General features: G+C 43.2%; 1 protein-coding gene across 4 annotated transcripts in view; it reads left to right on the forward strand.

Moving 5' to 3' along the window:
- The window catches only part of DRP2 (dystrophin related protein 2), a 311,219-nt gene that overhangs the window by 209,903 nt on the left and 87,613 nt on the right, over positions 1 to 13,703 (forward strand). For all 4 annotated transcript variants that reach the window (XM_075835576.1, XM_075835579.1, XM_075835580.1 and 1 more), the window contains 2 exons: positions 610 to 746; positions 3,294 to 3,359. In XM_075835576.1, coding sequence (XP_075691691.1) covers positions 610 to 746; positions 3,294 to 3,359 — 203 coding nt within the window. The remainder of the gene's footprint in view (positions 1 to 609; positions 747 to 3,293; positions 3,360 to 13,703) is intronic.

Consider the following 13,703-nt stretch of genomic DNA (forward strand, 5'->3'; position numbering starts at 1 on the left):
ACAGTGAATAATGAATCTCGCTCAAATTTAAAAAAAAAGAAATTCTCAGTGTAAGGCTTCGTTCACATCTGTGTCAGGGCTCCGTTCAGGCGTTCGGTCTGAGCTTTCCGTCAGGGGAACCCATGAACGGAGCCCTGACTGAAACAAACGGAAACCATAGCTGGTTTGCATTACCATTGTTTTCAATAGTAACGGATCAGGTGCCATGGTTTCCATTTGTCTCAGTTGTGCAAAAGTTTTGACAGAATGAATAGCGTAGTCCACTTGGGTATTGATTCTGTTAAAACAATGGACCCTTGCACAACGGTGACAAACGGAAACCATTTGCACAGGATCCGCCACCATTGAAATCAATAGTGATGCAAACGGAAAACAATGGTTTCCGTTTGTTTCAATCAGGGTTCCGTTCATGGGTTCCGCTGACAGAAAGCTCCGATGGAACCCAGGAGCCCTGACGCAGATGTGAACGAAGCCTAAAAAAGTCTCAGTGTAATTTTTTAAGTTTAATCTATGAATTTTGTTATTATCAGCTTGTTTTGTAATTGTGTCTCAGAATTGCACATTAGAGGAATATGTTGTACATGATAATCGCCTTGATTAACATTTCAGACAACTTCAGGAGAAAAGATGAGAGATTTTGCAACAACTCTGAAAAATAAATTTAGGACTCGTCATTATTTTAGTCGACATCCTCAGCGGGGCTATCTACCTGTTCAGTCTGTACTTGAAGTTGAAGTTACTGACACGTAAGTCACCCTAACTGGGTTCTTATGAATACGATTACTTTAGCTCTCACTGTTCTATTGACCAGTATTAGATGCATTGAAAAACCATCGTAAAGTTTTGTAAGACATAAAAAAAATGTTAGGTTAAAGGATTTTTTCCGGGGCTATAATATTGGTTTACTTAGGATAGGCCAGCAATATCAGTTTACTGGGTGTCCAGTTTGCGGAACCTACGCCGATCATACGCAGCTTTCTGATATGTTTTTGGTAGTGTTTTTTTGTTGCTTATTACTTTTTCTGAAATCTGGTGCAGTCAGATGTTTATAATGAAATATGAGATTGTCTACCTACATAGCGTTTTGTTTTTTGGCGTTCTTGAAACGTTTCTGGGCATAACTGTAGTTTTTATTAAAACACAGCATGCGTTACTCTAGGTTACGCTTGCCCTAGGTTATGGGTACTACTTTCAGTGAAGGGCAATTTACCTGGATCTGCTGTCAGGTGAAGGTCCGAAGTGAAAACACCAACACTAACGCTATGTGTTCACACAGGTTGGGTTTGCCATAGACAAATCTGATACGCAGCAGAAATCCAAGGCTTTGTGGTGCTGTGTTTATAAAATTAATCACATAATCTGCAACAAGCAGTCCTGAGGAACACACTGCCTTCCCCTTATTGCTGACAATTGGCTTTCTGGAGTGCATGCTACTGGATTTAATGTATAGTAACAGGTTAAGGATCTTGTTGAAACCAGTAACAGATCCTATTTATTTTGGTGGTATTCGGTTTTGATTGTGTTTTTACAGAATCTGTCATAATTTGTGTTGAGTTTTTTCTTCTTTTTCCTGTTGCAGTCATTGGGACAATTAACAAAAAATTATTCAAAGTGATTTCAATTTGACAAATGTGGACCTTGTCTTACATTGACTGCTACAATACCCCACATGTGACTGCCATGGTATTTTCCAAAGCTTATTAATGCTGCCACACAGTGTTCTTCAGTGACAGGCAGGGAGTTGTATGTGAGAAATCAGTGGCCACTCACAAGTAACTTCGTTTTTCCTGCACAATAGACCTTTTTGTCCCATTTAGTTATGGCGGAGTTGTGTAGCGTGCATTATGGCATTTCTTCCAGCATTTTGCCACATCCCTTAAAGGGGTTGTCCAAAAGTTATAAAAAAAGTTAAACCGATAGCAAATGTTATAAAATAAAAACTAAAAATCTGCCACCACTCCAGCTCCATTGGTCGCCCGTCGGTCTTAGGTTACTTTCCAGGATCAATGACATGCTGTACTGGCACATGACCGCTACAGCCAATCAGTAGCCCCAGCGGTGCTGCCAGTAAATATGGTAGGTGACTGCTGAGGCTACACATTGGCTGTGAGTACACAGCCATTAAGGCATGTAATTTCTCCTAGAAAGTTAACAAAGACCAGCGTGGACCATCAGAGCATCGGCAGCGGAGTAGGTGGAAATTAAAGATTGTACATTGACATTTTGGCTTTGTTCACACAAAGGAAAACTCAGGCTGATTCCGACGTGCTTTTAGGCATTGGAATCAGCGTGAATTCTACTTGTAAAATGCCTCCTATTCCTTTTATTGGGAAACCACCCCGTTGTTTAGACATTACAAAATTTTCACCAGGCAGAATTGCAAACCGCTTTGCTGAAAAAAGTGATGTCACTTCTTGACACGGGTGCCAAGGTGTATTCTGCTGCAAAAGCATCGTTGTGTAGGCACACATGTATGAGGTTAATCTGCGTGCAGAATAGTGGCTGTTTTTATTGCAAAACCGCAGCAGAAATCTGTGGGTCAGCCTCAGAATTTTGCTGCTTAATCTCGACCAGATCCACGTCTGATTTTAACTCAGGAAAAATTTGTCGTGTGAACATAGCCTAAGGCCTTCTCCATTGACAAGGTGCTTGTACTGGCACTCATACGAGGCTTTCCCTAGACACTAGTATAGCAAGAAAAAGGTGTAAATCGTTTTCAAGAATAGATTCAACGCTATTTATGAATTAATTACCTGTGCATTATGAAATGCAATATTATTGTTACAATCTCAAGAGATACATTTTATGGAGAAAATAAAAAATGTTGTTGCTTGTTACGTATTGAGCTATGCGGAGACATTGCAACTTGACATGTTGGCAAACAAGTTCTCTTTGAATTCTCTACTTTGAAGTAAAGGTGAGGCCACACAGTACTTTATCGCAAATCGGTGCGGTTATGGAATTCTTGTCCCTGTGGATTTTGGAGGTAAAACCGCAGTCTTACCTTCAAAAAGTGTGTGGACATAAAGAAGCTTTCTGAAACTGTGTTGATTTGTGGTGAAACTGTATGCCACCCTAGGGGTTTCAAGTCAGAGTGCCTTGGCAATTCTTTTGATGTACAAATCAAGTCCTTACACTCCCACAGCTATAACAGTCAAATTAAGTTGTAATATTTCTATAATGATTTCTAATTATCTTTCATTTTTTTATAAATGATTCTTACTAGCGTAACTGAAATGTTCATATCTGCTCTGTTTTATGTCATGTGTATAATTGTATATGCTATTTTGCAGGCCGTTGTCCTCTCCCATGCTTCCTCATGCTGATACACATTCAAGGATAGAACACTTTGCAAGCAGGTCTGTATAATAAAATTGGGAATCCATATAAGAGAATTTTACGATCCAAATTGGTATATCATTGTTTCTTTTATTTTCTGTCATGTTCTCTTAAGTTATATATTAACCTGAAATTTCCCCCACCCCACCATAAAATAAAAATGAATGGCAGAATTTATAATAGTGGCAAACCTGAACTCTTGTTGGGATATAAGTGGGTAATAAAATGATGGGTGGGCAATCTCATATTGTTCTTGCCGATTCTTTCCTTTTAGAACACTTTTGTTAAGCACACTGACATGTTCGTAATCCGTAACATGTCATTGAACATGCACGCACAATGGGTGAAATTTAGATCTTATTTGTAGCCCTTTTGATGTGGAAATAATAACTAGAAAAAGTACCCGGGGCGGCCCGGGTATAAAGTGTCGCTCTGGCTGTGTGTTCTTTGGATTTTTTCCAAGAGGTCCCCAGGAGGCCAATCCATGCCCTCATTTATTTGTTTTCAGGGAATTTACTAGTAGCCCTATATACCCCGGCAGTTACACACTATTTATTTCATTTTTAACCTCCTAAATGCCTAACTACTAAACTGGTAGAAGATGGAGTCATAAGACTCTATGACAGAGCCTGTTCATAACAACATTGGCAGTTTTATTGCCATGTGCATAGACATAAAGATTTTTGCCTGATCCAACTCCAACTGCATGAAGCAATCAACATACAATTGTCCATGCGAGAAACAATGGCAACTTCATTAATGGTTGTAGCATTAAATCTGCCTGGATTTTGGCCAGGAGGTGACTTATCTGCCCTGATAACAACCTTATGATTGTCTGAGGGCATTTTTTCAATTGCTGCCTTAAACAGATTGACATAAGGATTATGCTGATGTAGCATCTCCTGTAATTGAAGTATTTTTTTCCTACTTGGTAGACGGGAAATTTCTATGGTGGGAATTAGCCTCTACCTAATCATCACCTGTAACGTCCGTGGTCGCTGACCACGAACTCCTTCCATCCAGTCGACGCCCTTCTCTCAAGAGATGTTTGCACATATGGCCGTCCTGCTCTACAGTGACCACCAGGGTGTGCTCACGAGCTCAGTCCAGACTTGAGAAGCCAGAGCGCAAGCATGTTGGTGATTGAGCTAATTGGTCCAGAGCACCCTGGGCTATAAGAAGGTCCCAGCCCCATCCTCCCATGCCTGAGCTTTGTTGTTGTATTCCTAGTCTGTCTTGCAAATGGTCCCCTAGTGTTTCCTGCTCCCAGTGTTTCCTGTTCCTGTATCCTGTAACCTGTATCCTGATCTAGTGCCATGCTTAGCTGTAGCCGTGCTGTGCTGTATACCACGCCTGCCCTGCTTCTCCACGCCTGACGTCTACCTGCTGCCTAGTTCTGGACTTTGTTTCTTCCTGTTCAGTATGTGCAGCTAACAAGGTCGCTCACTCCAGACCTGCTGGTCTGCTCCAGCCATTGCCTGTGTCCAATGCCCCCTGGCAGCATATAGCTATGGACTTAGTTTTCTAAGATGGCCCACTTCGTTCTTCTGACCGGTCTTCCTTCTGCTCCTCTGCTGGCCAAGCTGTTCATCCAACACATCTTCTGCCTGCACGGCTTGCCGCAGCATATTGTGTCTAATCGGGGGGTTCAGTTCACCTCGAAGTTCTGGAGAGCCCTCTGCGGACTCCTAGGTATAAAGTTAGACTTTTCCTCGGCCTACCATCCTCAGTCCAATGGTCAGGTCGAGAGGATCAATCAGATCTTGGAGAACTACCTACGCCACTTCATCTCCAATCAGCATGATGACTGGGTGCAGTTGCTTCAGTGGGCTGAGTTTTCTTACAACAATCATAACAGCGAATCCACACACAAGACACCGTTCCATATTATCTATGGCCAGCACCCACGAATTCCTCTCTCGGTCCCTGTTACATCCGAGGTGCCAGCTGCTGACACAGACTTTGGGGACTTTCTGCAGATCTGGCAGCAGACTCGATCCTCCATCCTGCTGGCGGTCGACCGCATGAAGCGGAAGGCAGACACAAGGAGAAGAGAACCCCCTCAGTTTCTTCCTGGTACAAAGGTCTGGCTGTCCTCCAGGAATATTCGACTGAGGGTGTCGTCGTACAAATTTGCTCCCAGGTTCCTCAGTCCATTCGAGATCCTGCAGCAGATAAACCCTGTCGCCTACAAGCTTCGGCTACCTCCTACCCTCAAGATCCCCAAGTCCTTCCATGTTTCTCTCCTGAAGCCAGTGGTTCTGAACCGCTTTACCAAGACTCCAAGCCCTGCAGTTGCCTCCAGCGGTCCTTCAGACACCTTCGAGGTTAAGGAGATCTTGGACATTAAAAAAGTAAGAGGAAGAACCTTTTATTTAGCAGATTGGAAGGGGTTTGGTCCAGAAGAGAGGTCCTTGGAGCCAGAGGAGAATCTCAATGCTCCTACCCTCATTAAGAGGTTTCTCTCTCGTTCTGGTCCCAAGAGGAGGGGGCGTAAGAGGGGGGATACTGTAACGTCCGTGGTCGCTGACCACGAACTCCTTCCATCCAGTCGACTACTTTCTCTCAAGAGATGTCTGCACATACGGCCGTCCTGCTCCACAGTGACTACCAGGGTGCGCTCACGAGCTCAGTCCAGACTTGAGAAGCCAGAGCGCAAGCATGTTGGTCCAGAGCACCTTGTGCCATGCTTAGCTGACGCCTGACGTGTACCTGCTGCCTAGTTCCTGCCAAGCCTGCCTTGCTACTGTCCGAACTGCCACAGGTATCCTATATAAACTATAGCCCTGTTGGCCAGCTGCCATACCGCCAAGGTGGTACGGTCCAGTGGGTCCACGAACCCTACGTGACATCACCCATGAAGTAGATCTGCTGGAATACATGTTCCTGATTCTCTACTGGCAAAAGAGATCCAATGGGATGGGATATCTGCCCTATCTTAAATGTGGGCATGAAACCACTCTCTCTGAATTCAGTTGCTCCAAAGTCACAGGTATTGCAGCCTTTTCTCCCATTGAAGTGAATGGGAGAAAAGGCTGCAATACCTGTGAATCACCGCTAAATACGTGTCGATGAGTAACAGTGAGCAAGAAGACATTAAGGGGAAGCACTGCGGCGCCTTCAAAATAGCTGATTGGCGGGGGTCCCGGGAGTTGGACCCCGACCCATCAGCTATTGATGGCCTATCCTGAGGATAGGCCATCAATTTTCATTGGCTGGAAAACCCCTTTAAGGCACCACAGAAAGTGCATGGAATTTCCATTTTGTCAATCACAACCAATCTATGATGCCCATAGGCTATGGTTGGATTATAATTTAAATCTGCATCATACATGAAAGCCCGTTCATTAGCTTGATATACAACATGATGTGCTCTATTCGCTTTCTGGCATGGGTTTGGGTAGGAGTCTCTGCGCTTCTGAGTGCCACCTGTCTGATCTATTGCTGAGAAAGCCTGACCCGAGTTTGCTGAGGAGTTTCAGCAGCTCAAGCAGTAGTATGACGTAGTTAATCATCTTGCAGGAGTTTGCTGAGGAGTCTCTACAGCTCATGATGCAAAGACTCCTGGCCATTGGAAACTTCCTTCTAATTGAGGGAGTTCTCTTTGGCGGCATTTTCCAAAATGAAGTTAACGGTTAGTTGACTTTAAATAATTGCTAAGTTTAGATCTTGAAGGTGTAGTAGCTGGCTTAGAAGCCAAGTGCAATACACTTTAGAAAACGTGAAATGAAAAACTCACAGCTAGAGTTTCTTTAAGCCTTCACTGGACTTGGATTTATTTTTCAAGACTCCTTAGTGGGTGCAAAGGATCCCTATAAAGTCAGGAAGATCAACTTGCAGTTGCTTTAAGATTTATTACTGAAAACTTTAATATGTGCATGAGATGCAATAGGGATGATTTATCTAAACTGGTGTAAAAGAAAAATTAGGCAGTTGCCCATAGCAACTAATCAGATTCCAGCTTTCATCTTTCCAAGGCTCCTTTGAAAATGAAAGCAGTAATCTGATTGGTTGGTAGGGGCAACCACTTCACTGTACCTTCCCATCTAGGATTATCTAGCAAAGTACACTACCTGCTACTGCCGGATAAAAACCATCTATACTATATAGGCGAATGTCCATATTCTGATCCTGTGATAATGGCTGATAGCAGAGAACAACGGCAAGGTCGGAACCTTTACAAAAACTTTCCCGAACACCTGATGTACCTATGTGCCAAATTTTGGGTCAAATGTTAAAGGCGTTTGGATGACAAACAGACGTTCGCTTTTAAGGTATAGATAACTTGTATTTATATAGAGTCAACATAATCGTCCGTACTTAGAGGGGTTTTCTAATAATCATTATTTATCACCTATCCACAGGATAGGTAATAAATAGCTGATCGGTAGTGGTCTGACCGATGGGACCCCCACCGATCATGAGAACGGGCTTAATTTGCTGTTCCTGGGAGCCCCATAGGAATAGAGTGGTAGTGCACGTGCTCGGCCACCGCTCCATTCATTTTTATGAGGCTTCTGAAGATAGCCCTCAGCAGTCCCATATAAATAAATGGAGCGGTGGTCAAGCATGCGCGCTACCGCTCCATTCCTATGGGGCTCCCTGAGCTTCCACAGAAAATATAACCAACTCATAGCCTTCCTATTTATCTCATGGGTATGTTCACACGTAGCGTAACTGTGGATTTACTGCAACGGATTTCTTTGTGGAAAACCGCAGTATATTACAGTAGCAGCAGAGTGGAAGAGATTTGAACAAATTTCACCCGTGCGCTGCATAAAAAATCTGCAGAAAAACCATCCATAAATTGACCTGCAATGCAGTTTTTTAATCCCCAGCATGTCAATTTATGCATTGGAATCGCTGATTTTCTGTTGCGGGTTTTCCCCATTGAGTTTCATGGGTAACAAAAGCTGCAATTCCACCCCAAAAAGGGGGCTGTGTGGCACTATCTACAGGGGACTGTGTGGCACTACCTACTAGAGGGCTGTATGGCACTACCTACAGGGGGCTGTGTGGTGCTACCTACAAAAGGGCTATGTGGCACTACCTCCAAGGGGTTGTGTGGAACTATTACCAAATACACTAATTACCTATTTTTTTCCTTTCTAAGGTCTCATACACACGAACGTATTTTTTTCCACCCGTGTATTCGACCCGTATTCCACCAGTATTTACGGACCCGTGCCCGTAAATACGGGTCCGGTGTCACCAGTATTCCACCCGTATTTACGGACCCGTTTTCTCTGCAGTAATCGGCAGCCCCTTCTCTCTATCAGTGCTTTCGGGCAGAGTTTCCCCTGCGATTGAAAGTAAAAGAATTAAAGTAAAAGAAGTTCATACGTACCCCGGCCGTTGTCTTGGTGGCGCGTCCTCCTTTTGACATCCAGTCCGACCTCCCTGGATGACACGGCAGTCCATGTGACCGCTGCGGTCACATGGGATGAAATGTCAGCCCGGGAGGCCGTACTGGAGGAAGAAGCAGGGAGTTCGGGGTAAGTTAACTTTTAATACTATTAACTCCAGCGGTAGTCACTGTCCCGGGTGCTGAAAGATTTACTGCCGATCAGTTAACTCTTTCAGCACCCTGGACAGTGACTATCCCCTGACGTCGCCTAGTAACGCTCCCGTAATTACGGGTGCACACACGTAGCCACCCGTAATAGACTTCTGTGGGCCTGCCCGTGACGTAATTACGGCCTGAAATAGGACATGTTCCATATTTTTCAACGGCCCAGGCATCTTCCCGTAAGCAAACGGGAAGGTACCCATGGCCAATAGAAGTCTATGGGCCCGTAATTACGGGCGTTTTTACGTTCGTGTGCATGAGGCCTAACTCTGAGAATCTGTTAAAACACTCATTAAGTTTGTTCTTATTTTCTTCATCCCCTTCTACATTCCTATGCTTAACATTTAATCCAGTAATAGTTTTAATTTCAGCCCAGACCTCTCTTATAGTTTTTCTGTGCCAATTTTAATTTTAATTCCAATTTCAATTTCTTCCTGTACACTTATTTACTCTCCCTTAATTTATTTCTTTCTGCACCACCTTAATCTCATCCTTTCGTCTGAAGGCCTACTTCTTTCTATTTAACACTTTTTTAAAGGCTATGTAAACCTTTGAAGGGCATTTTTTTTGTGTAGCTCTATAATTCGTTTTTTATAAAATAATTGTTTTACTTTTTGAGATACAGCTGCTCTGTATTCTTTATATTGAGCAGATGTATGTTGCGCTAAATCCTGCTCCCGTCATGTCCGCGGACCTCATGGATTTAGTGACAGTGGGATCTACCTGTTATCCATCACATCTATGTTAATAACTTAGATGTGATAGATTACAGGTGGATCCTGCGTGTCCCGCTGACACTGAACCCATCACATCCGCAGGACTGACGGAATCAGGTCATAGCGAAAGATACAGCAGCTCTGTCTAGAGAATACAGAGCAGCTCTATCTCAAAAAGTAAAATACATTTTTAATAAAAATGAATTAAAAAGTTACACCCAACACTGACTGACCTGTTTATATATATATACACATAAAAAATTGCCCTTCGGGTGTGCATAGCCTTTAAGGTCCTTGCTTACCCATGGCGTATAATTATGAAAACACCTAACTTGCTCCAATGGGACGATTATATCTGTACAAAATGTAATATGATCTGTGACATAGCCAGCCACCTCATTTATATCACCTACCTCTGACAATAATCCAAAAAGCCCCCAGCCATTTCAAAACTGGCCTCAAACTTTCCTCATTTTCTCTTGTCCATTTATGTATCATTTTAACCTCTGCTGGATTGTCACTTAACTGTGAATAGTGCCAACCCGTATAAGACTATTTAGATTCCCCCACATGGTCAGCCTTGGAATGGCTTTGTCCTGCCTTCTCACAACCTTTTTTAAAACAGTCCGTTAGTTGACCCTTGCAGTACCACCTTCAACTGCGTACGTATTCAACTTAGCAACTTTCCAACTTGTCACTTGGGTACAAACTTTCCAGAAACTTCCCTTGTCACCTTGATTGAAGACAAAACCTCAACAAAGTCGCAATCTTTGTGGGCCGATACCCAGATCTCTACCATTTCAGGTTAGCATCCCTGAGTAGAAGGTGATGTCTTGGTACCTGGAATCTAATTGCGGGGAGGAGCATCACTTTCCATTTCTCCTCTACATGACATTCAATACATCATCTAAGGTTGAGGTGGCAATTACTTTACAAAGTGTGGATACCTTACCTGTCCCTAAAGGTTCCTACACAAAAATAATCATACATACAAAAATATTCCCAAAAATACCATAGGTATATGTACATTTATGCTAAAACAGCATATTTCTATTTTTGTCCATAGACACGTGAAGGGTAAATAAGGTGAATAGAGGCTGTGTATATATATATATATGTACCCACCTACACATACACACTCACTCACTGTGGGACAAGCATGTCTTCACTGAGTATGCTTGTGTCATGGACACACATGTACACCTAGAATTTCTATATGTACACCTTGAAAGTTTTTATTAAGACACATTTATTAATAATACACTACACATTTATATACAAACCCGAGGATTCCGGGTCGCAGGACTGTATTACTGTTATGTCCTTAATCCCCGTTTTCCATCTGACCTCGTTGTACTTGGTTGGCCAGTCCTTTCACCCTTCTGTACTATCACAGGGTGGATCAGCGGTTGAAGAACAATGTTGCTTTGGGGCTGTAGCCAAACAGGCTCTCCCACTAGGAAACCTCTGAGTCTCTTTCCAGGACATGCTATAGTGTCCATGGAGACGCCAGCGCTCACTTACGCTCCGGTCCGCTGTGTCCCGTAGGGTGTGCACGCTCGTGCCCGGTATTAAAGGGCCAGCGCGCGCACATGTGAACAATCATCATAATCAACTACAATGATTTCCTGGACTATAAGAAGGGCCCTGCCCTTCTGATCCTTGCCTGAGCGTTGTTAGTGTATCCCATGTCAGTCTTGAAAATGGTCCCTTAGCGTTTTCCTGTTCCAGTTGTTATCCGTGCCCTGTTACCTGTTCCTGTATCCCGTGCTGTGTTCTTGTTCCTGTGCTTACTAGTGTTGGAGACGTGTCTAATGCACATGATGTCATTTGCCACATCCAGTGTCATCTGCCACGTCCTGTGCCATCTGTCACGTCCTGTGCCATCTTCCACGTCCAGTGTGATCCGCCACGTTTGGTGCAGCGTGCTGCACCTGCTGTCATCTGCCACGTCTGGCGTAACCTGCTGCACCCACCTCCATCCGTGCCAAAGCCTCGGTCACTGTCTGGACTATTCAGGTACCCTAGTGCGGGACTTTGTTTTGCTAGGGTGCTCTGTTGTTTGGCCAGCTGCCTCCCTGCTACGGCGGTGTGGCCTAGTGGGTGCACATACCCACAGACCGTGACACATGCACAATCGGTAATCTTGGTCTTGTCATGCTTTAACTGGATGGTGGCTCGATTCTCAGGCTCTTTAAGTTTCTTCATGATATCCTCTTTCTCACTGAGGTTTAGCAGGAGCCCTTTCAGTTTGGTGCAAAACCCAAGAGAGATAATCTGGAGTCTTTCAGGAGTATCTGGGCTGATATCGAGTCTCTTCTCAGGGGGACTGGAGTTTTTTTTCTTCTACATTGATGCATAGGACAAGTTAAAGGGTACAATGCTCCTTGGAGAAGTATTCCTCTTTCAGTGAAATTAGTCGCATAGAGGGTGTAGTAGACATTTAGCAATTGGTACCATCACCAATACCCGTGACACATGTCTTGAGGAGGGCATTGGGTTTACCTTCATCTCACAGGACTACTTGGTATCCCAACACTGGTGTCTAAGCACCCGGTAACTACCTTGGCAGAGAAAAGCATCCTCATACTTCCAACATTCATCTGTATCAAACAGATATGGATGGCTGCCCTCATAGGTTAGGATATCTGTAGATGAGCTGCAGATGAAGCACTATTTTGTGAAACATCACATTTCCGAGGTTTGTGGAACTATATCCTTGTTTTACCAAACCCATTATCTTATATCAAGATATGGGTGTTATACCAGGGTTACTTCCTCCTGTCAACCTTTCCTGTGGAGTCCTGCACAATCTGATACCTAGACTTTCTTTGACCCCACAAAATAATCTTAAAGGGACACTCCAGTTAAACACAAAATCAGCAATACTTTTTTTTTGTAAATAATTACACTCACACTAGGCCTCAGATGAAACTGTGTTACCAATCTGAACCTCCCAGGTCTAGGTGCACAGTATACAATAACACTACACCGTGTATGTATGTTGCATTTCTGCACCTCTCTACCTAATCTTAGTTCACAGAATAACAAGCAAATACACCGCTATCCAATGGCTAATTCTCCAGTTATTTTCCTGGAGTGGCTTTCTAATTATGTATTATAAATACAGACAACACCCATATTGTATAAATACATGTTACTGATAACCAGGGAAATACCATAATAGAATTTGTGAAAAAACAAAAAAACACAAATGAAAACAAAAGTGCACTGGGTAGAGCTTAGTTACAAACACAATGAATATAGACCAAAAACAAACCGTACAGGCATCTTATAGATTTCACCTGAATGTACACATTTCCTTTATGGCCTACTTAAAATTCACACCTAAACTCTTCCACGGTTGTGGTTGGTCATTTCGACCCTTGGTGGGGCACATAAGGCTGGGAGAAAACTCTTATACAGCCCAATTTGTCTGTGCCTAAGTCCACCATTTGTTGTAATGTGGCCATTTCCTATTGAAATTTAACTATGCTTTCAAGTTTTCTTATACTGCGGTAGTGGCAATTCCTTGCAAAATGTTCAATATGACCACATTTAAAACATTTAACAGGACCACACTTACTCTGCATCTCGGTAACCAAAGATTTGCAGTACTTGGCAATATGGCCTGAGCCAGCACATGCAAAACATTTAGTATTACATGCTCGGTTGGACTTAGGGTATGTTCACACAACCTATTTTCAACGCCCCAAAAAATGTCTGAAAATGCGGGTGCTGAACGCCTCCAAACATCTGCTCATTGATTTCAATTGGCAAAACGGTGTTCCGTTCAAACAAGGCGGTTTGTTACGCGACCGTTTTTAAAAACGGCCGCGTAAAAAAACACCTTGTAAAAACGAGTCACTTCTTGAGCCGTTTTTGGAGCCCTTTTTCATTGACTCAATAGAAAAACAGCTCCAAAAAATGCAGCAAAAAATGCTAGTTGCTTAAAAAACGGCTGAAAATCAAGAGCTGTTTTCCCTTGAAAACAGCTCCGTATTTTCAGCCATTTTTTGTTAAGCGTGTGAACATACCCTAAGGGTCGTCAACAGTGCATGATCATTTAACCCCTTAAT

The sequence above is a fragment of the Rhinoderma darwinii genome, chromosome 8 (assembly GCF_050947455.1).
Source record: "Rhinoderma darwinii isolate aRhiDar2 chromosome 8, aRhiDar2.hap1, whole genome shotgun sequence".
NCBI lineage: Eukaryota > Metazoa > Chordata > Amphibia > Anura > Rhinodermatidae > Rhinoderma > Rhinoderma darwinii.